This window comes from Sitophilus oryzae, unplaced genomic scaffold (assembly GCF_002938485.1).
Source record: "Sitophilus oryzae breed Bouriz unplaced genomic scaffold, Soryzae_2.0 scaffold_562_pilon_pilon, whole genome shotgun sequence".
NCBI classification, from domain to species: domain Eukaryota; kingdom Metazoa; phylum Arthropoda; class Insecta; order Coleoptera; family Curculionidae; genus Sitophilus; species Sitophilus oryzae.
Window position 1 is genome coordinate 377,860 of NW_022147154.1, and position 21,720 is coordinate 399,579.

The following is a 21,720-nucleotide window of genomic DNA, read 5'->3' on the forward strand; positions in this document are numbered from 1 at the left end:
AAAGTGCACTTCGAAATATACTTGATAAAATTCATGACTGAATAGTTATATTCTGAAAAAGTTTTAACGAGCGAATTATGTAAAAAAATCCTGTATGGTCCCCAAAATTTATAACACGAGTACAATATCAAGTAAAGACATTTTAGCTTGGAGGTTTTTCCTGAATAGCCCCAAGTAGTAGAATAATTCGGTGCGGGTCTCAAGCCTTTCGGTTATTGAAGGAGCGCCAGTATAACGATAACTTGCGGCGAATTTGGTTGCGACCTAAATATTGTTCTTTTGTTAACTTACTCGACCAGTGTTAAATGTGAATAGTAGTTTCTCAGAGTGATCCTTAATTAATTGTTTTAGTTTGAAAGTTCCATGTTCTCCTCCTTCGCTGTGTGGTTCTCGTTTGTCTTCATCGTATATGTAATTACTTCCCTAGTTGTTTTCTTTTAAACAAAGTTACGTTAAAGTATTAAATATAGTGTAGAATAGTTGATTTCCTAAAATATATACTAGGATGTAATTGAAGAATGAGCCAAGTTTTATTGATAATTAATAATTTATTAGTTTTTTATATAAAAAATCACACACTATAATTTTTTTAAATAATATTAACTCGATTAGGTTTTTTTAGTTTTATACATTTTTTCACAATATTTTAAAATAACCATTTGCAACTAAAATTTTAATTATACAGGGTGGTCCGAACTGTATTCCGGAAACTTCGGCAGCATATTCTGCAGATAAAAATATGTAAAAAAGTTCCTATAAAAGTATGTCCTAAAAGGCTTAGTTTCAGAGATACAGGGTGTAGAAGTTTCATTTTTATTTCGATTTTTTCCAAATAATTTCTGAAGTAACGCCAATATTTGCATCAAAATTGGTGTCTAGGAGTTTTTTGACATGAGAAATTTTATTTTGATATCAATATGACTCCTACTAGTAGAGGGCGCCACCTATATGTGTTTTAACTGTTTTGAAGTGTAATAATTTTTTGTCCATACCTGTATAAAACTACCGAGGAAAAAAATACACATTTCTGTGACTTTTTACGTAAAAAATATCTCTTTATAAAAATCGCTACGAATATCCGTTCTCAAGATATTTAGAATGGAAATAGTCAGTACATGTCATTATTGACGAAAAATATACACGTTGAGTAGATAGTTATTTCACTGAAATAATAAATTTGGAAAAATTTTATTTTTTTAAATTAATCATAAATTTTTCAGCAAAAAAATGATGATAAAACAGTTTCTGTTGAACTTTTGGCACAAAAACATTTCAAATTTATGATTTCAGTCTAATAACTATTTAGTCAACATGTTTAATTTATGTCAATGATGACAGGTATGGATAATTTCGATTCCAAATATCTCGAAAACAATTACTCGTAGCGATTTTTACAAAGAGACTTTTTTACATAAAAAACGTCGTGAATGTATATTATTTTACTCAGTAGTTTTATAAAGGTACGGAGGAAAAATTATTACTCTTCAAACCAGTTAAAAAATATGTAGGTGGCGTCCTCTACTAGTAGGAGTCAGATTGACATCAAAATCAAATTTCTCATGTCAAAAGACTTCCAGACACCAATCTTCATTCACATATTGATGTCACTTCAGAAATTATTTGGAAAAAATCGAAATAAAAATCAAACTACTACACCCTGTATCTCTGAAACTAAGCATTTTAGGACATACTTTTTTACTTATTTTTATCTGCAGAATATGCTGCTGAAGTTTCTGGAATACAGTTCGGATCACCCTGTATATTAATTTCCTGTTTAATTTCAGCCTAATAATGGAGAATTATTATATCTTTCTAAAACAGCATAGTTCTGTAAAAAAATATATAAAAATAAATTTAAAATTGCACAGAAAGGGCAAAATAAAACCTGTTTCATAAAGTACAAATTATTTCATTATCTATTATATCTGGGAAAACTGGTTTTTCTTCAATTGCAGTATACCTAACAAATACAATACATGAGATCAAATTTATTATATTAATATAATTTTCCTCAAAATCGCCAGTAATGAAATACCCCTTTAATATTTGTTTGCCTAAACTAATTAATGTTAAAACGTCCTTCACATTGTAATATCTCGCGAAAGGTATTAACATTAAAAGGCGGACCAAAGTCGTTGCATTCCAACTGGAAAGGTTTTACAAAGCAACGTTCCAGATTAAGCTGTCATTTCAAAAACGCGCTAATATTTTATAAAATATCCACATCATCTTCGCACCGGATTTTAATGCCTTCGCCTTTACAATTCCTGCCCCATTTTTATTGCGTTTTAATTTTTATTAACTGCCTCCGAGACTTTGTTTATATCGACTAATGAGTTTTTATTTTTAAAGCCATCAGTTAAGCCGGCGGCCTGTTGAGTAAACTAAAATTAAAAATGACGGTAATAAACAGAGCAGTTAAATGGTCGTCATTTCTTAAATTCTCATTTTTTTCTGTTGAAGAGGAAGAGAAAATTTAATTGCTTGAGATTATTCATAAAATACAGTTTCTTATGCTCCGTTATCTATATTTAACTTCCCGGAAATTGACTTTGTGAATATTTTAAACAAATAAATAAATGCCTTTATTGTCAAAAAATTTTACAATTTGTAGACAAAGGTAAACAAATAAAGTAAACAAACAAACAAAAGAGAATACAAAACATTATACAAATAACATTGTCAGTCTTATTGTTTAAAATAAACATTTATAAATGTTTACAAAGTCAAAGAACAAAAAAATAACTTCAAAAATATTTAGTAAGTTTATACTAAATATCAATGACCTCTAGATAAATTTACCTCGATGTCATTGGTAAATATAGTAATAGCAAACATTAGACCAGTGTTTACAATATCAAATTCGATTATCAAAATATAAGTCATTTACGGCGTAGAAAGCCTTGTCTAGTAAATTAAGATTTCAATGCTTTGCGAAATGAAGAAAATGATGTTATGGATTTGATTTCAAATGGCAGGTGCATTTTATTCGAGTTGTATAATATTGAACTTTTAACTAACTCTGAGCGTGGGGTAGGTAGATAAAGATCTTGCTCCGTGTTCCTGAGTGGATAAGTGTGAGATGGCCTTTCTTGAGAAGCTGATACATGTTTACGTATTAGGCAAACGGATTCAAATATAAATAAGGAAGAGTCATTTAGAAAGAAAAGAAAATACATTTTTCATTTTAAAAAAAATCCTGGCAATGAGTTCTGCTGTTTAGTTCCAGTGAATATCGAACAGCTCTCTTCTGATGGAGCTTGAAAATGCGGTCAAATTGAGTTGCACAACACGTACCCCAGAATGGAAGGGCATATCTGAGGTGCGACTCAAAAAGTGCATAATAAACAGTTCTGGCCACTGACAAGTTAGGCTCCTTAGAAACAGATCTTAATGCAAAACAGACAGAGCTTAATTTTTTCGACAAATCGTCGATATGCATGTCCCATTTCAGAGAATTGTCTACAACAGGCCCTAAGAATTTTACAGATTTTACGACGTCAGTGGTGGTGTTGTTAAGTACAAAAGGCTGCAGCGAGTTTTTATACGATAAAGCTTTAGTTTTAGAAATGTTGAGACTCAGGAGGTTCGAATCGCACCAAGATTTAATGGTGATTAAGTAATTTGATATAATCCTATGAAGTGCCGTGATGTCCTTGTTACTCTAAGTGAAGGTCGACACTCCGCAAAAAGACATATTTTACCACTGATGTTTATATTAGCAAAACCGTTAATAAAGAGAAAAAAGAAGATAGGGCCTAGTACTGAGCCTTGTGTTCTATTGGCTTGCTAGAAGCCACATTCTATTGGCTTGCTAGAAGACAACGTGGTATCCACCCTCACAAGTTGACTTCTGTTGCCAAGTTGACTTAAACCATTCGAGAGATGTTCCCCTGCACCCATAGTGCTGCATTATTAATTAGGATCTTATGATTTACACAGTCGAACACCTTAGAAAAATCACAGAAAATTGTTGCTGTATGTCGGTAATGATTATTGCCGTCTCAAGACTTAAATATGTTATGCTTTGTTCGCACAGCGAAATATCCAACCGGTTGGCAATTGGTTTCTACTGATCGTTGGTTTCCAACTGGTCTCAAACCTAGTTGTAGATTATACTTCTGCGACGATCAAGTCCCCTAATAACAAATAACCTTTAACATAACAAACAATCTTAACGTAACAAATAATCTTTAACAGTTCTGTCTACTATTTTTTTATTTTACGGATTGAATTAATAAATAAAATAAATATTTTTCTTGTGTTGTCATAATTCTTGCATTATTAAATTTAAGTCTAAATTAAGAAATTCTGGTAGCGTTCCTGGTAGTTCATATACAGGGTATTTAAAAAAACATGTGCCATTTCTCTTGGGGAGATTCCTCACTTAAAAATAAGATTTATTCTTTATATCAACGTAGGTCCTATTATGCTTTGTTTCGTAGCTACAGGGTGTTAAAATCTTAATATTTTTTCGATTTATTATAATTTTCTTCCAAGTACTTCTATTCTATTCAGAGTGCCAGTTTCTATCGAATAAAGTAAAAAATACCGACGGTGCCATTTAAAAATCAAAAGTTGTAGTCATTTCGGTGAAACGGGAGTGACTAAAAAAAACAATTGAATATGTCAATCAATCCCAATTTATGTCATATACTAACATACCAAATTTCGTTTTTTTATCTGAAAAAATAAACTGAGTTGAGCCACTTTTGAGACGCCACCCGGTATATATATATATATATATATATATATATATATATATATATATATATATATATATATATATATATATATATATATATATATATATATATATATATATATATATATATATATATATATATATATATATATATATATATATATATATATATATATATATATATATATATATATATATATATATATATATATAAGTCCGGTTCTACAGCGTGATCCGCCTTCCGGTTCCTTGCCGCCATTGTCTTCTGTCCATCCAGTCATAGGCTTATAAATTACGCAATGACATTGCCTTTGCTACCCCCTTTCACTATGTCTCTAGGGGTCTTTCCTCGTCTTCGTTTTCCAGTTGGGGTCCATTTAAATTATATTCTTTGGTAGCCTCCTGGTTCTTCTGCCATTGTTTACATGCCCATACCAGATTAATTGTTTTTTTTTAATTTCTTCTACAATGGTTATCTCTGTCTTTGTTATTTTTCTTATTTCTTCATTTTGCACTTTTTCCAATTTTGATTTTCTTGCCGATCTTCTGAGGAAGTCCAATTCAGTTGCTAAAAGCTTTCCTTCCATGGACTTCCATACTTCAGCGCCATATGTAAGTGTGCTCTTAACTCTCTTAACTAAAAATATACCCATTCTTTTGATATTAAAAATTTGAACGTAATTATATATTTTTAGAATGCCCGGCTACGGAATAATAACACAAGATACTGTATGTTAAAGCACAACAAAATTTTCCGTAACAAGGCAAAGTTTGAAATTTGAAATATAACGATAAAACCGGTAACCGATATAACTTAGAAAACTTCAGGTGAAACTTCAACTTGTTACTTTTTTCAAACTTGCGGCGCGCTGAGGGTTTATCTGTGCAAAGTTGATCCCCCTCCATAACTTCAAAAGAAGGGAGAAAGATAATTTTAACGCGAAAGAAGAATCTTTTTTGTACGGTATCTTTTGTAACAAAAGTATGCGAGAAATTTCGAAATTTTATTAAATAATTTTCTACGGTTTCGCCGTATACAAAGTAACAGCGACGGGAAAATATTATTGAGTTTCGAAAACAATAATAATTCGGGAAGAGCCACAGAATAACTTTAAAAATAAAAAAAAGTAGAAAGTATCTATATGTTACCGGCACAGTATAAAATTAAGGCACTCTGTATAAAACTGTATACGATTGTGTATAACGATTTATTAATTTTTTTCGTCAAAAAGTATGCGCGGTGGTGTTTTTTTTACAAGAGACAAAAGATGTAGCAAATACTAGAAAGGCCATACTAGAAGGCCCAAAAAAATCGGTCGTCGGTTGATTTGGAAAATATTTATACTTTATGTAGGAGTGGGGGTACTTTTCACCCTTTCCATACATTTTCTTGATTTTTGTGAAACTCAAATGTTAAATCACTTAATAAAACATAGACACCCAAAATCTAATTCAAATAGGAATAACGGTTCTTAAAATATCTGAAAGAATGTGTTTATTTTTATAGACAAGGGAAGAGAGGGGTAGGGTAACACGCATATTCTCCAGTGATCTATTTTTGAGGCCAAAATTCGATCGGTGGCCATGCTTTGGTGACAAGATTTCGAGTTGACACTGAGCGAATTTTTATGTTTTTTGTGATTACTGTTTTGTTTTAAATTTATAAACTGTGTTGTTTAGTATGGTGAGATGTTCAAAGTATGGCTGCAAAAGCCGAAGCGAGAAAAAAGTGCCTGGAATTACATTTCACAGGTAAAAATCGATACACAACTTTTGATATGTCGTCATAAAATGTACATTTTTTTTCATTATAGCAGCAAAAATATGTAAAATGCTTTTAATATGTCCTGTGCTACATCCAAAGCAAACTATTTTTATTAATTTCGAATAGTATTTTTAATATCCTATATTATAATTAATGGTTTGAAACTATAAATAATGCTACTCGGACTGGATTTCTCCAGTGGCGTAGGGAATTATAATCAGAGAAATACAATTTCTGCAATAAACATTTTGAAGACAAATATTAAAAATTACATTATTCATTGAATCCGTAAGCAAGTGTGAAGGAGATTGGCTAAATTCATTATTATACCGTATGATCGAAAAAAAAACGGCGTCCAGTTGGCTTGGAAATGACGATCGATAACATTCCCCATATACTTTTAGATATAAAATGACAGCGATCTTCATTTCATAACCATCGCTGACGCCGTTTTTTTTATGTCATTTTATACAGTTTTCATTACCAGTTCTATATGTAGAATTATATGGGGAATGTCATCGATCGTCATTTCCAAACAAACAGGGCGCCATTTTTTTTCGATCATACGGTATATACCGGGTGCATCTCAAAAGTGGCTCACCCCTATAACTTTTTTTATTTTTTCAGATACAAAAACGAGATTTGGTATGTTAGTATATGACATAAATTAGGATTGATTGACGCATTCAATTGTTTTTGGCCACTTCCTGTTTTACCGGAAATGACTACAACTTTTGATTTTTAAATGGCAATTCTCGAGGCAAGAATTCTCGATAAATTTGTCTTTAGTCCGAGTCGAGACCGGAAAAAAAATACCCAACCAACGCCTCGAGAACACGAGAAGTCAATTCCGTATAATCATTAATTTATTAAAATCTCTACATGTTTAAAATGTTTATAAAACGACATCTTAAACAGCTGAAACTCTATTTTTTTTTGACAAAGAAATAATCTAAATATAATAATGACACAAATGATTGCATAAATGGCAATTAGAAAAAATAATATATATTACAAAACTTAATAATTGATACCGCTGGGGTTCTGTTGTTGCCAAACGATGCACTAAATAATAAGCAAGGCTATTCAAACATACCTAACTGCTGAAAAGCGGTTATAAAATTTTCAAGCCCTAACATAGCGGGCATAGAAATTACAGTAGCTATATGAGTAGTTGGAATGGGACTGTATGGCCCCTTGTTCGTCAAAATTGTAAAACCAATTTGCATATAAAATTACTTTGTGGTAGCACACTAAATTATTAGGCTACGCTGATCGTATCATTAGTATTTTAAGTTCATCACTGAAATTATGCCAATCGATGGGGACATTAAATTAATGAGGAAACTTGTTTTAAATATATAGATACAATTTCATGGTTGCTCTATCGAAAAATATTTGGTTATTTACGTAAGGCTTTCTATCAAAAACTACAAATTAAAGCAGGATATGCAAAATAAAATAATTGCAATCATATATAGGGTGTCCTAGTATGCCGTGGACATGTAGAATGTAGAATGTTTAGGAGGGGAGTTAATCACCGCGACCTTATAGATCTATTGTGTGTCCCCTTTCTTGAGTTATAACGAGTTATAACTCATCATACAGTCTCAGGGCTTTAACAAAAGCCAGTATCTGAGACGGCTCCACAGAGGCCAGCTCTCCATCCTCGACATTAGACGTACCAAAGTTCATGGCACGAATGGTCGTCGTCTCGGCGCACTCAGTGATAAGGTGTTCTGGTGTTTCCCCATTTTCCCCACAAAATCTGCATTAGCCGTTGTTTCTCAGCTTCAGCCTACTGAGGTGTTCGTTGAGGAGAAAGTGTCCTGTTAGAAACCCCGTGACAATCCGAAGATTGTTTTTACTTAAATCAAGGAAAACCTTTGATTTTTCTCGGTCGTAAGTTCTGAGGAACTTTTTCGAGTGTCTTAGACCGTTGGAGGACACCCATTCCAAGTTACGGATGGAGTCTTCCAGATTCTTCAGTTCCGCTTTCAGTTGGTTCCCGTTTGGAAAACAGAACGGTTCTAGTCCAGTTAGTGGAGTGTTCGCTCCTTTTCTAGCTAGATCAGTTGCTTTTTCATTGCCTTCTATCCCTTGGTGAACAGGCACCCAGAGTAGGAGGACTTTATTTTCTTTGCCTAATTTGTTGAGCTTCTCTAGGCATTCTTCGACCAACTTCGAATTTATGGTTACTGAGTTGATCGCGTTAAGTGCTGCTTGACTATCGGATAGGATGGCAATTTCCTGTTTTCGATAGTTCCTATCTAAGATAAATTGTACGCATCTTTCGATAGCGTAAATTTCTGCCTGAAGGATACTGGGGTAGGTGCCCATTGGGTTCGGAGTATTTAGTTTTCGGCCCAAATACTCCTATTCCTGTCCCTGCTTTGGTTTTGGAAGCATCAGTATACCACGTGATGGTATGTTATTACTACTGTAAAATCAGGAAAAAGTTCGGGAAAGATAAAAACTATCCCCACCCCTACATAAATTTTAGTGTAAATATTTTCCAACTCCACCGACAACAGATTTTCTTTTCGTCAAATGGTCCCTCTAGTACTAACTTCATGTTTTGCTTCCTGTAAAAAACGTCACATCGCATAGTTTTTGAGAAAAAATCTCCCAACAAGATATGCCATATGTTTTTTGAAACAACTGGTATATAAAAAAGTTACAGCATTTAGTTTATGCAGAATCTAATGTAAATGTCTTTTATACTTCTTTACACTCAGGAATTTTTTGAAATGATGGAACAATATGAAAAAAATTAAAAACTTATTTTTTTTTTCTAAAATCTTCTCGGACTCATTTTTGTATAATAATCTTTATGTTTATTTCTGGCAAGGACGAATTTTTAATGAAAAAATATTTTCTACTCACTTTTTTAAACTAAACAAAAATATAAGTTAGTTAAAACCTTGTTAAAACAGAAGATTTTAGAAAAAAAATGAGTTTAATTTTTTCATATTGTTACACCACTTCAAAAAATTCTAAAAAATTCTTGAGTGTAAAAATACATTTTCTGCCGATTTTTAGTGAGTGACATATTTTACATAGGTTAAAAAAATCGGCTTTTCGTTTAAGAATCATAATCATATTATTTTGCATATTATTTTTTCATATCTAAGACTTCTAAGACTTCTAAGAATTAGAAAAAAAATCATCATTAATTAATTATGAATTTTACTGTAAAAATAAAAATAAAATTGAAAAAACAGTTTTTTTTGAAAATCTGAAAACCGTTTGAGTTAAAGAGCCAAAAATTTAGGTGAATTATTTTGATTCGACACCAAATCGATCCCCTGAATGCGAGTTAAAAAAGCCGCGGGGGCAGATTTCCCATATAATCCAGCTATACCCTTTAGTCCAAACATAAGGAATATTTTGCTGATGTTTGACCATCAAAATCTTAAAAATAAAAAAGTTGTTTAAAAATGTGTTACAATACGGATATAGTATCATCCTTTATCTTTAATTTCCTTCTTCATTTGTGTAAAAATACCTAGCCAGTTTTACATAAAACGTTAAATGCCGAACGCTTATTTTGCTTCTTTTTCGGACAAGTGAAATCTCTTAAGGTTCAATATTACTACGTCTGCACACATTAAAAAATATTATTTTTCATAGTACTGAGTACTGTATGTCTGTATAAAGTTTATACCGTATTACTGAATGTCTCTCTGTAGCTCTTTTTTAGTTTATTTCACATCTACAGCAATGAACAATACAGCTATCATACAGAAACGAGACCCTTTTAACGATTAGTCGAGTTGGCGAAAATCTCCAGCTTGCATATTGCTTATGGATTTAAGGGGAAAGATAAAGGATTAAATTTATTGGAAGTTGACTTAAATTAAAACTTTCGCAGACTAAAAGGGTTTAGGAATAGCGCGGATAATTGAAGAATTGTTTTCACGGCGTTTCATAATTCGAATCACGGTGCTCCTTTATTCATTGACTGCTCAAACTTTTAATAGCTTTCATTGTGTAGTCTTCCTTATTAATTTTACTATTAGGATATTACTGTGTCAACAATGAAATAGTTTGCAATAGTAACTTAAAACTTTGAATACCTACAATTTTTTCTTATCAACACTACTAAAATACAGTTATAATATTTGTGTTCATAACTTTTCAAAATATAAAGTGTAATGTACCAACCCTTCGCTATAATAAAAATTATTGAATATTGTTTGAGTTATATTTAAACCAGAATATAATTTCTATGAAATAATTACGTTGATTTAAAGTTGATATAAAATAAATGTAAATGCGATATCGGGTGTGTCTCAAAACTGGCTTACCCCCTATAACTTGTTTATTTTTTCAGATAAAAAACCGAGATTTATTGTGTTAGTATATGACATAAATTAGGATTAATTGACGTATTCAATGCTTTTCGGTCACTTCCTGTTTCACCAGAAATGATTACAACTTCTGATTTTTAAATGGCACTCTCGGTATTATTTTACTTTATTCGATTGAAAATGACATTCTGAATAGAATGACATGTCATATGTTTATTTGTTTAAAAATCAAAAGTTTTAGCCATTTCCGGTGAAACAGGAAGTGACCGAAAACAACTGAATACGTCAATCAATCCTAATTTATGTCATATACTAACATAGGAAATCACGTTTTTTTTAACTGAAAAAATAAAAAAGTTATTATTTAGGTTCTTAGTAACACATACATTTTTATATGATGTACAATATAAGGATGTGTGTCTAGCCCAATATCACTCATATTAGAAGTGTCATTGATAAATAGTGTGTTCAGTTTATATCCCTTTCCATCAAAACTGTTATAGTCTAGGAACTAGCCTATGTCACGTGTGCCGTTGTATGTCCCCTAAATTTTGTTGCGGGCATTTATTAAGCGTAGGAGTAATTGACAAAATTGGTCCAGAACATGGTCATTTGGTCGCCATATTTAAAAATGGCTGCCAAATTCTAAAAAAAAATTTTTTACTATATTTCCGTAAAAAGTGCTCCGATTTTTTTAAAGATCAACTTACTCCTCTTATGAAGAAAAAAATTGTAATTAATTTACTGACAAATTTATTAGTTATTGGGATATTTTTAACATTTCCACTTAGCGGAGGAATTTGGAATATTTTCTTTAATTTGATTGAAATTACACATTCTTGTGAGTAATTTCAGGCGATTACAATACACCCCTTTCTGTAGATTTTGACACTTACTGCCAAAACAAAGAATTATTGCAGTCATACTTTGTTGATTGGGTATCCCGGAAAAAAAGTGCACTGCATCTATTCATTTACCTGGGTGGCGTTGTTAAAGATGGTCAGCCAAGGTGTTTCAGTATAAAGAATGGCCGAATTGAAGAAGAACGTACGTTGGAATCTGATCATGAAGAAGCGGATGACAGGATGCTAACCCATATTTCTCACATGACACTGACTACAGACGTAAAGAACGTAGTTATTTGTTCTACCGATACTGATGTTTTTGTTAGTGCACTTTACCACTACTTGCAGAAGTTGAACAGTGTTGAACAGTTGAACTTTATGTTGCTTTTGGAGTAGGAAAAACGTTGCGGTATATTCCTCTTCACTCGTTTGATGGCAGATCAACGAGAATCACTTAATGTTTTAATAGATCACTTAATGTTTTAAGCAGATCAGTTAATGTTTTAACAGCTTTACCTGCTATTCATTCTTTAACCGGTTGCGATACTACAAGCAAGGTTAGTACAAAATTAGCAGCTCTGAAAGTAGCAAAATCGTATGCTGAAAAGCTCTTGTTAGAATTTGGTAAAGAGCCATTAAATGAAGAAATGGAAAAACAAGCAGAAGAATTTTTGGTTCGTGCACTCTCATCAAACTTGAGTACAATGGATAAGTTGCGTTTCCATCAGTTCCATCATAAAAAATTACGAAACTTTCAAGATTTGGCCCCTACTTCAGGATCAATCCGTCTTCACATAAAACGGAGCTACTTGCAATGCTACAAATGGATTCATGCTTTGGTACCATGTGAAAAACTTAGTCCGTTGAAATATGGTTACATAGATAAAGATGGTATTTTGATTCCACAAGTAACAGACGACCCAAAGGACCCTGAAGACTTTCCTAGCCCATGTAGTTGCTAGATGTGCTTCAGAGAAACTGTATGTCCCTGTAGAAAATTAAAAATAATGTGTTGCGACTTTTGTAAATGTAAAAGTAGTGTTTTAGACCAATGCAAGAACCCTCATACCTAAGTTAGTAAGTTTTCTGCTTAAACATCTTAATTTTTTGCATTTGAAAAATACTTGTTGCGCGTTTTTTTTTGCGAATACGTCTTGTGCATTCAAATATACTTTTATTATTTTAAAACGAATTTTTATTAGTGCTTAAAAATGCGCTATGGTTCCATATTTTTAAATTATACTTTCCTCAAAAGAACTACAGTTAAAAAATATGTATTCACAAAATTTGTTTGCGGTCAAAAAATGAGTGTAATAACCTTTAAAACTAAAATCCCGACCGTTTGTTAGGAAGATATAAAAATATATAAGAAATTAGTAACATGTCGGCCATTTTTAAATATAGCGACTAAACGACCACGATCTGGAGCATGTGATCAGTTGGTTTTTAAGCTCTTATATATATTTAATAAAACGCCGCACAAAAACTTAGGGGACATATAACTGCACACGAGACATGGGCTAGCGCCCGCACTATTAGATAAAGTCTTTTATAATAATGTATCTAATAAATACCAATTATTAAAATTATAACAGAGTACCTGCTATTAAAAATAAATATGAGTGAAAAAAGATTTAAAAAAGAAACTTTTTTAAATAGTATTAAATTTATGATCTAAACATCTGTACTATCTTGAATTTTATAGACGATTTTCTTGTTAAAATCTCGTTATCTCCGACGGTCTAACTGAAAAATTAATAACTCAGACATTTCAATGTGATTTTCTGATTTCCATGAGTCGGCCAGGAGATGATTAATAGCCATTGTGATGCGGAATCGTTAAAAAATTACACGACCATTATTACGTTCCGAGAAATCTCTATAATTTCTCAGAGTTTAGTTAATGGAAGAAGAAATTGTAAAAAATCTCTCATAAAATTTATCGTAATTAAGTTTGGTGAAGGGCTCGGATTTATCAAGAGGGAAACTCTTTTAATTTTTATTAATATAGGTTATCCCAGAAGCCACTAATATTAATGAGTCTTCTTTTTTTGCATTTAGTATTTAAAATGTTCTTCTAATGGAAAGAACAGTTTAAATACTAAAAGCAAAAGTAAATGTATTGTTTGCTCAACGATCGTTGAACGTCACGTCATATACATATTGTCAAACACTCTCTTTCACTTGACAACGAGATGAAAGAGATTGGTGATGTCATTACGGCATTTCGTAAATTACTACATATTATTTTTAGTAATTGGCATTTTCATTTGATTTGGGGCTATGATCTTATTGACGGACATCGATCAATGTAAAAAAATGATTGCGTTGTCAAACAATGTTTAATTCTAACTTTTTGTTTTTTAATTTGAAATTCAATTTTTTTATAACTAAAAGCATTATGAACTTTACATATTATACTCTGTTTTTTTTTCTCAGGTAAGATTTCGACAGACGATGACAGAAGAAAAGCAGATGGCGTCCCATACCAATCTATTTATTTTACTAAAAAAAAAGTTTCTAATAATTTTTAAGTTAACTATGGATGAGTTTAAATATAAATCCGTCATGCGTCGTCTCTTGTTGTTTTTAACGAGTTTTATTGGTTTATTTCAAAAATGACAGATCCTATTTCAATTTTATTGGTTTGACGGAACGATGAACGACAAACGGGCGCCGATGCGTATGAACTCGCTTTTAGATTATTGAGGCTTGTCAAAGTCTTGCCAAGTTATAGGTTATAATTTTGTGTCAACGTATGACAAATATCTGCGTTTTGGAAGATGATACATTTTGATTCGTGTTATTTGGTTTTATTACGTGTGTTTTGTGTCTTTTGAAGTCAAGTGGAGAAAAATTAACTGTCGACCCAGAGCACAGTTTATAGTTAATACTCGCTGCCCAGGCAGAAAGTCTTATACACCAAAAAAATAAAGTTACCATCAATAAAGTTTGTATACCATCTCGTCGTAGATAAGTGCATCTCGTATATGCTACAAGGATCTTACTAAACATATTCTACTAGAGTAGCTGTAAAATATCGACATCACATGATAGATAAATAATGGATTTTAGTATTGCAGAAAAATAATGTCAAAAGGTACTGGTTTAAAAAAACTAAGATGAAAGTTAATTAATCAACCTTTAAGGTATAAAATTTGGCAAGTGTTATTATTAATAAAATAGTTTGTTTTATTTATGTTGTTTTATTTATTCCTGTGGAATATTACAAATTTGTATCTGTACATAAGTTATTATTGATAAATATAATAATAAATGCGGGTTGAAAGTAAGAAATAGTTCTTTTTTATATTTTTTTGGTATGTGGTGTTTTGTTCTTGTTTGTTTTGTATTAACACATACCGTTTTTTAAATAAAATAACTCGATTACATTTTTTCAGTTTTATACAGCTTTTTTTCACAATATTTTGAAGTAGTGATGTGTCGGTATTTGAGTAACGCGATTTTGGAGCGGTATTTTTTTGTAACGTCGTGTCGCGCTCCACAACGAATCAGGAACCTGTTACTGAAGAACGACGATCATAATGACGACAAAATTATAAATTATTTATAATATGCAAATAAATTATTTATAATCGCACTTGAAGTTAGCTCGAACCGTAGTAACCGCATAGCGACGTGTTTAGCTCCAGCCGTCGCGATTTCGTCGGTCGCCAAAAATAGTATCTGGAACTGGTATGTCCGTAGCGCCGTGCGATCTCGATCGGGACGTGTTTGCTCCAGCCGTCGCGCTCCTAGAGTTGTAGTTCCCTGTCGCGAACAGAAGTAACTGCTGTAACTGGGCATCAACGCTCGACCTCGGCGGCGACCTACTTCGCTCCATCCGTCGCCGTCGCGGTCCTAGAGTTTTAGTTCCCTGTCGCGAACACAAGTAACTGCTGTAACTGATTATCGACGCTCGACCTCGGCGGCCACGTACTTCGTTCCAGCAGTCGCTGGAGCGCGAGCGCTTCTAGGGTTTCGGTTTTGCCTGTCGCGATTTGGTCGGTTACTATTGGCGTTGGTGCTCCCGTCGCTACGTTCGTTACTTTCGAAATAGCGATTTTTGGTATGTACTAGGTATGGTATAAAATAGTGTTGTTTGAAAGATGAAACGCAAATAAAATAAAATAAAAATATTTTATTTGCTTTTATACATTTATATTAGTTTTATTGTTTATATCTAGTTTTAAAGTTAGGTTAGACCAATAAACAATTTTTTTTGACAGTGGTTTGGACTTTGTTCTTGATTTTAACATAAAATATACCTATTATATTGCAATACACATAAATATGAGCCGTTCATTTTATTTAGGCCCTGTTCCCAGAAGAATCCCTGACTAGTCAGTGCGTTTCTTATTGGTTGAAATGTGTAGAAACCAGACTAACAATCAGGTTTCTAGGCATTTTAACCAATGAGAAACGTGCTGACTAGTCAGGGATTCTTCTGGGAACAGACCTTTAAACGAAAATTGACAAAGAAAAAAAAATAACAAAGAATGTCAGCGTTTTTCTAAAAATGAGATAGATTGGCTATACACAATTATAAACTCGATATTTGGAAAATGAGTGGCGGATAAAAGTTACATTAATCTACAAATATAGATAAGTTAGATATACTTTTAGCGACGACCGCAACACTTTGGAAGTCGGAACCTCGGTTACAAAATCGCGGTATTTTGTCGCGGTATTTTTCTGGAACGGTCACTATTGTAACGCGACTCATGTGGAACCGGTATTTCCATCACTATTTTGAAGTAATCACTTATCAGTCAAATTTCAAATGTATTAATTTCCTGCTATGCGTTCCAGTCCAGCTGTACCAACTTATTTCTTTGTAAAATAAAATAAACTACTTTGAAATTAAAATGACTGTCAAGGATCTTGTCGTTGGACATATAGTATACATAATAAAAGATAGTCGAGACTGCCGCATAGGGTTTGCTTCATGCTAGAAGCAAAATGATGGGCATTTAACAGATAATATTTTTAAGATATAAAATGGCATTTATTTACAAAAGAAAACTAAATTTGAACGTAGTCCTCGTCTGCTGATTGATTTGACGAACCCTTTACGATCATAACATATTATTTTACAGTAACAAAATAACAAAATAATTTACAGTAACACTACACAACAAAATGTTTTAAATAATACAAAATAATTTCGAATATGGTTACGATTTCACGAAAGTAAACTTAAAAAACAGTAAATACAACTCAGCAGCAATTACAATTCCTTCTTTATTCCATACTCTCCAATACTGATTTATTTCGCTGCATCCTTATGTTTGCGTTATTTGGGGACGACGCCGACGTGGCCAGTTGACTGTCAGTGATGCAGTTCCGCGGATAGGGGTCGATATTAAGTAGGATTTGCATCCATTAGTACCGACTAGTGATGCGAAAAACCAATGAATTGTAATAATCGAGTACTCGAGTTTCAAGCGATTTCAATAATCGAGCGATCACTCGAGTGAAATCAATCTGTTGTTTGAAGATATTTTACCAAAAATACTGATAAAATATTGTCAATCTGCAATGTATGTAGCAAATTCGCTTGATAGAATCGCTTGCGTTCGTCGCTCGTTCATAATCAAGCGATGTCGGTTATTTCAATAATCAAGTACTCGCGCGAATTTTCGCTCGAGTTATCCCATTACTAGTACCGACACCGGAGAGAGGTTTGTGGATACATATCCATCCGGACCTACCCATCTCAACTATAGCCTACTGTGACCTGAGTCACAATATGCCCACTTCTTTACAAAACTAGCTTGGCTTAGTTGATGCATAAGCGATGCAATTAGATGTAAATGTTGCAGCTTCAACCTTCAACAATACGTCTTTGTAATTATTGACATTATCATTAATATATTTTAGATGGGTAATGTATATTACTTATAGAATATTTTTAGAATATTTTTGTTTTTGATGCGATAATGTATATATTTGCTTGTATTAAGAAAATAGAAAAGTTTATTCGTGTTGTAGCAACAACTATTAAGAGAATTTATACCGATATCGGATACCGAATCTATTAAGCACGAATCCATTTATACTACTGCATTACGCCGCCTTACTGTAATCGTAGCAAATGTGTACGTGATCCAGAGTACAATCGCAACTTTAACGTATTGGGAACTTAACTTATTTTATCAAGTTTGAATGTTATTGTTGCTTGTTGTATAAGGAAAGTCCTGCACCGGTTTTAGCTATTTAACTGTACAATATCACTGATAATTAAGTGAAAATCTATTTTAAACTAGGTACTAAGTTGAAAGGTATGACAAACAATATTAAATATAAAAATGACGTAAATATTAAAATGCTGATGCTTAAAATGTTAGCGTAGAGAGTACAGAAAAGTACAGTATTTTAGTGTATTGTGATAAATGAGTTTTAAGATTGGTTTAAAACACCAAAAATTCCAGCCTAAATAATTGTATTCCTAAATATGTAAATTACATTACCTGATTCGAAAGATATTTCGCTGAATAAAATCCATTTGTCAGCAAAAAACAGCCTTAACTTGATAAATCTGTAACAAAACAAAACATTCTTAGATACGTCCAAAGGAGCATTTTGGTGCAAACGTATTAATTTCATCATCTAGAAAACATGTGTAAAATTGACGAAAACATGATTGTGAATAAGCATTGGTTGAATTAGCCATTTTTAAAGTTGAAATTTGGGTTATATGTTAATGAAAAGTCGATATATTCGATCTGTCTAAATAAACCTATTGGAGAGAATAAAAATATTATTTATTTCCGTTTGTTATAAAATTACTCAAACCTCTGTTATTTTAAATTTAACCCTATAAATATTATTCAAAAAATCAAAAGACTAATAAAATTGCTTTTCAACGATATATCATGTTCCTATACCTAAATCTTTCGGTTTATTAGAGCTATTTAAAAATTAATAATTATATTACCATAGTTTTATTTCAAGAATTTCAAATTTCAATTCAAAGGATTGAAAGGTATGGATTCATTAGGTACTTATAGGAATATGATATTATATCGTTGAAAAGCTATTTTATTTGGGTTTTGAAATAATATTTTCTATTATGAAATAATTTTTTAAATAATATTCATAGCAATTTAAAATAATAAAGATTTGAGTAATTTTATAACAAATGGAAATAATTATATTTTCCGACCTCCCTGTTTGATATCCAATCAGTCGATTTAGATTAGGATTTACATAGATTGAATATTCCGACTTTCCTTAACCTATAAACCAAATTTCAGCTTTCAATATGCCGAATTTATGATTTAACCAATACTTATTCAAGAATATGAATTTTACACATGTTTTATTTTTTATATCGAAAACTACCAAAGATAGGTAGAGTATCGTATAATATAAAAAGGGGTAGGGTATCGTATAATATAAAAATTATGAGATTTCAAAGTAATTTTCAAAAATGTAATAATATACCGGGTGTTCCATTTAAAATAACAACGCCTAACGGCCAACCCACCCTGTATAATTTATATATCATACAATATCTGATGATAATTCCTAGGAATTCTAAACAATGACTGATTTCAAACTTTGCCGTTAACATATACAGGGTGAGCCTTATATAAGTGCAAACATTTTCAGGGCTGGTGGCTCTAGATAAAAAAAACATATTCTCTTTACCGTTTTTCAAATAAGTCCAAAATAACCGAGTTAAAATTATAAAAAAATATGAGCCACCGAATTTTTTTCTGTATTTGCATCCCTTTTTGTGCCGTAACTATTGTAACATCATAGATTAAGAAATTATACCGGGTAAAATTTGCGGTGAACAGGCAGTTCTAAAAAGTTTTATGAAGTTCACAGAAAAATGTAAAAGAAAATGCAAGATTTTTAACATTTTTTTGCTAAAAAAACTCATAAACGTGTTCCCGGGGTCGAAATATTGGACCTCTAGAATATTTGCACTTATTTAAGACTCACCCTTTATATTATGTTTAATATCCTTATTTACAATCAATGGCTTATAATAATCGTATTGGAAGGTTTTAAACCAAGACTAAAGAATTCAAGGACAAATAACACCCGAGAGCAAATTGTTACGATGTCACCAAACAGTGCCGTGGAACATATTTTTCTTAACTTAGCTATTTGAAGAGATATTTATATTTTTTGATAATCGTTTCGACTACGCCTATGGTGTATAGGGTGGTATCATACTAATTAATTACGAAAAACCGTATTAAAATGTTAACAAAATTTACATCAAGTACATATAATATCAGAAAAATAATTATCGAATTCAATAAGAAAACTAAGAAAACGCTAAAAAGGTGGAGCGGACTGTTTATTTACCTATGAAACGTAACTCCTGGCTCTTTCTTATCGCTGAGGCTTTTAACTTGAAAGCTGAACAATTAATCGCTATTGTCATAAAGTTTATGCGAAATTCAATACACAAACTATTAAAAATCGCTAAAATTGCCGCTGATGAACAGTTGATGACTCATTCGTCGCCATAAAAAAAATGGCGTCTATTGTCACAAATTCTGCTGCAGCCCGTATATGGACATTACATATCCTTATATTCTTTAGTCATTGTTTTAAACACTCATAACTAAACAAATTTTCCTGGTCAATTATACAATATGATCAAAAAAAACGGCGCCAACGATGGCTGTGGAATTAAGATCACTGTCATTTTATATGTAAAATTATATGGAGGAGTGTAATCGATCGTCATTTCCAAGCCATCTCGACGCCGTTTTTTTAGATTATATGGTATTTAGGGTTAAAACCTCTCAAACTCTTAACTTGATAATAATGAATTATTTTCAAAATCTATCATCAACTTGAAAATTATTATTTTTTGAAAATTAAAAACTTAATAAAAAGGAGGGAATAGAGTTAACTAGGTAGTAGAGTTTAATACTGATCGTATGGAAATCTTTTCAATACTCCAGCGACTATACGATTTTCCATTGTTCAAGAAAGTATTTTGATTCCAAACTATTCCAGACTTTTGCCCTTTGCAAATTATCTTACCTTGCCGGTCTGCCTTTCAAAATTATGCTAACGTTCCTGGCTGATTCTCGACTGTGGTCCGGTGCAATCGTTGCTCTGATTGGCTCTGGCCGATATCTGCTTCCGTCCAAACTAAACCAAATTTCTGCTTGTTGGAATACCTGAAACGAAAGAAGCATTCTTAGAATACAGCGCTCCAAATCTCTACAACTACGAACATAGACAGTGAGCTTTACAATTGCACTATTTGTAGCTATGTTTCAAAAATTAATAATTTTAAACAGCCGCTACACTATCCACGAAATGCTTTACGAAATATTTCTGGTAATATTTCGAAAACATTTCGCAAAACATTCCTGGAAATATTACGATAAATATAAGCCCGTGTTATAAAAATTAGCACCACGTTTCCTGAAATTGATCGAGACCCGCCGTGATTGGTTGTTTGTTTTTTTATTGTTAACCCGGATTAAGCCGTTTTTTCTCGATCATAGGATAGGGTATTATAATACATAGGTAATGTCCGAATTGAATGGGAAATTAAACAGGTTAAAATAGCCCCCCCCCCCAATACAAGTGCCCTCGCTACGCCTCACAAGAGTTCATAAAAATACTAAGTTATATAAAACCGTCTCAAACACTAATTTTTGCTACACAGGGGGCACAAGATCTATAGGGTAAGTCCGGTAGAGATGCCCCACTTTTCTTTTGGGGCTAATAATACATATTGGTACTGTAAACGCCACGAATGTTTGGGAGTGAGTCATCGCTTGATGAAGTTAGAATCGACACGCATGCTATCATTTTTACATTAAAAACGTAAATTTTTACCGCAGACGTACGTTTTTAAAGGCCTGGTATAATCATCTGCCTGCACTCCTCCTACTTATTCTAAAATGTTAGCGTGATTGACAAAGACGACACTATATCGCGTTTCTTTGATTGATTCGTTTTTGTGCGTCAGTCCATTGGTGTGCTTGCAGTGCGATCAATGGGGCATTCCATTTTATATTTATAACCAAATATATGTTTTGACAAGACTCTGACAGTTAAAACAACAAATTACAACAGATTATATATTGATTATTATATGAT

The 21,720-nt window shown here is 32.3% G+C and overlaps 1 protein-coding gene across 1 annotated transcript in view; it reads right to left on the reverse strand.

Moving 5' to 3' along the window:
* The window catches only part of LOC115887290 (discoidin domain-containing receptor 2-like), a 523,559-nt gene that overhangs the window by 80,154 nt on the left and 421,685 nt on the right, over window positions 1–21,720 (reverse strand). The window contains exons 9-10 of the mRNA XM_030906681.1: window positions 20,647–20,786; window positions 18,102–18,169 (exon numbers count right to left, since the gene is read on the reverse strand). Coding sequence (XP_030762541.1) covers window positions 18,102–18,169; window positions 20,647–20,786 — 208 coding nt within the window. The remainder of the gene's footprint in view (window positions 1–18,101; window positions 18,170–20,646; window positions 20,787–21,720) is intronic.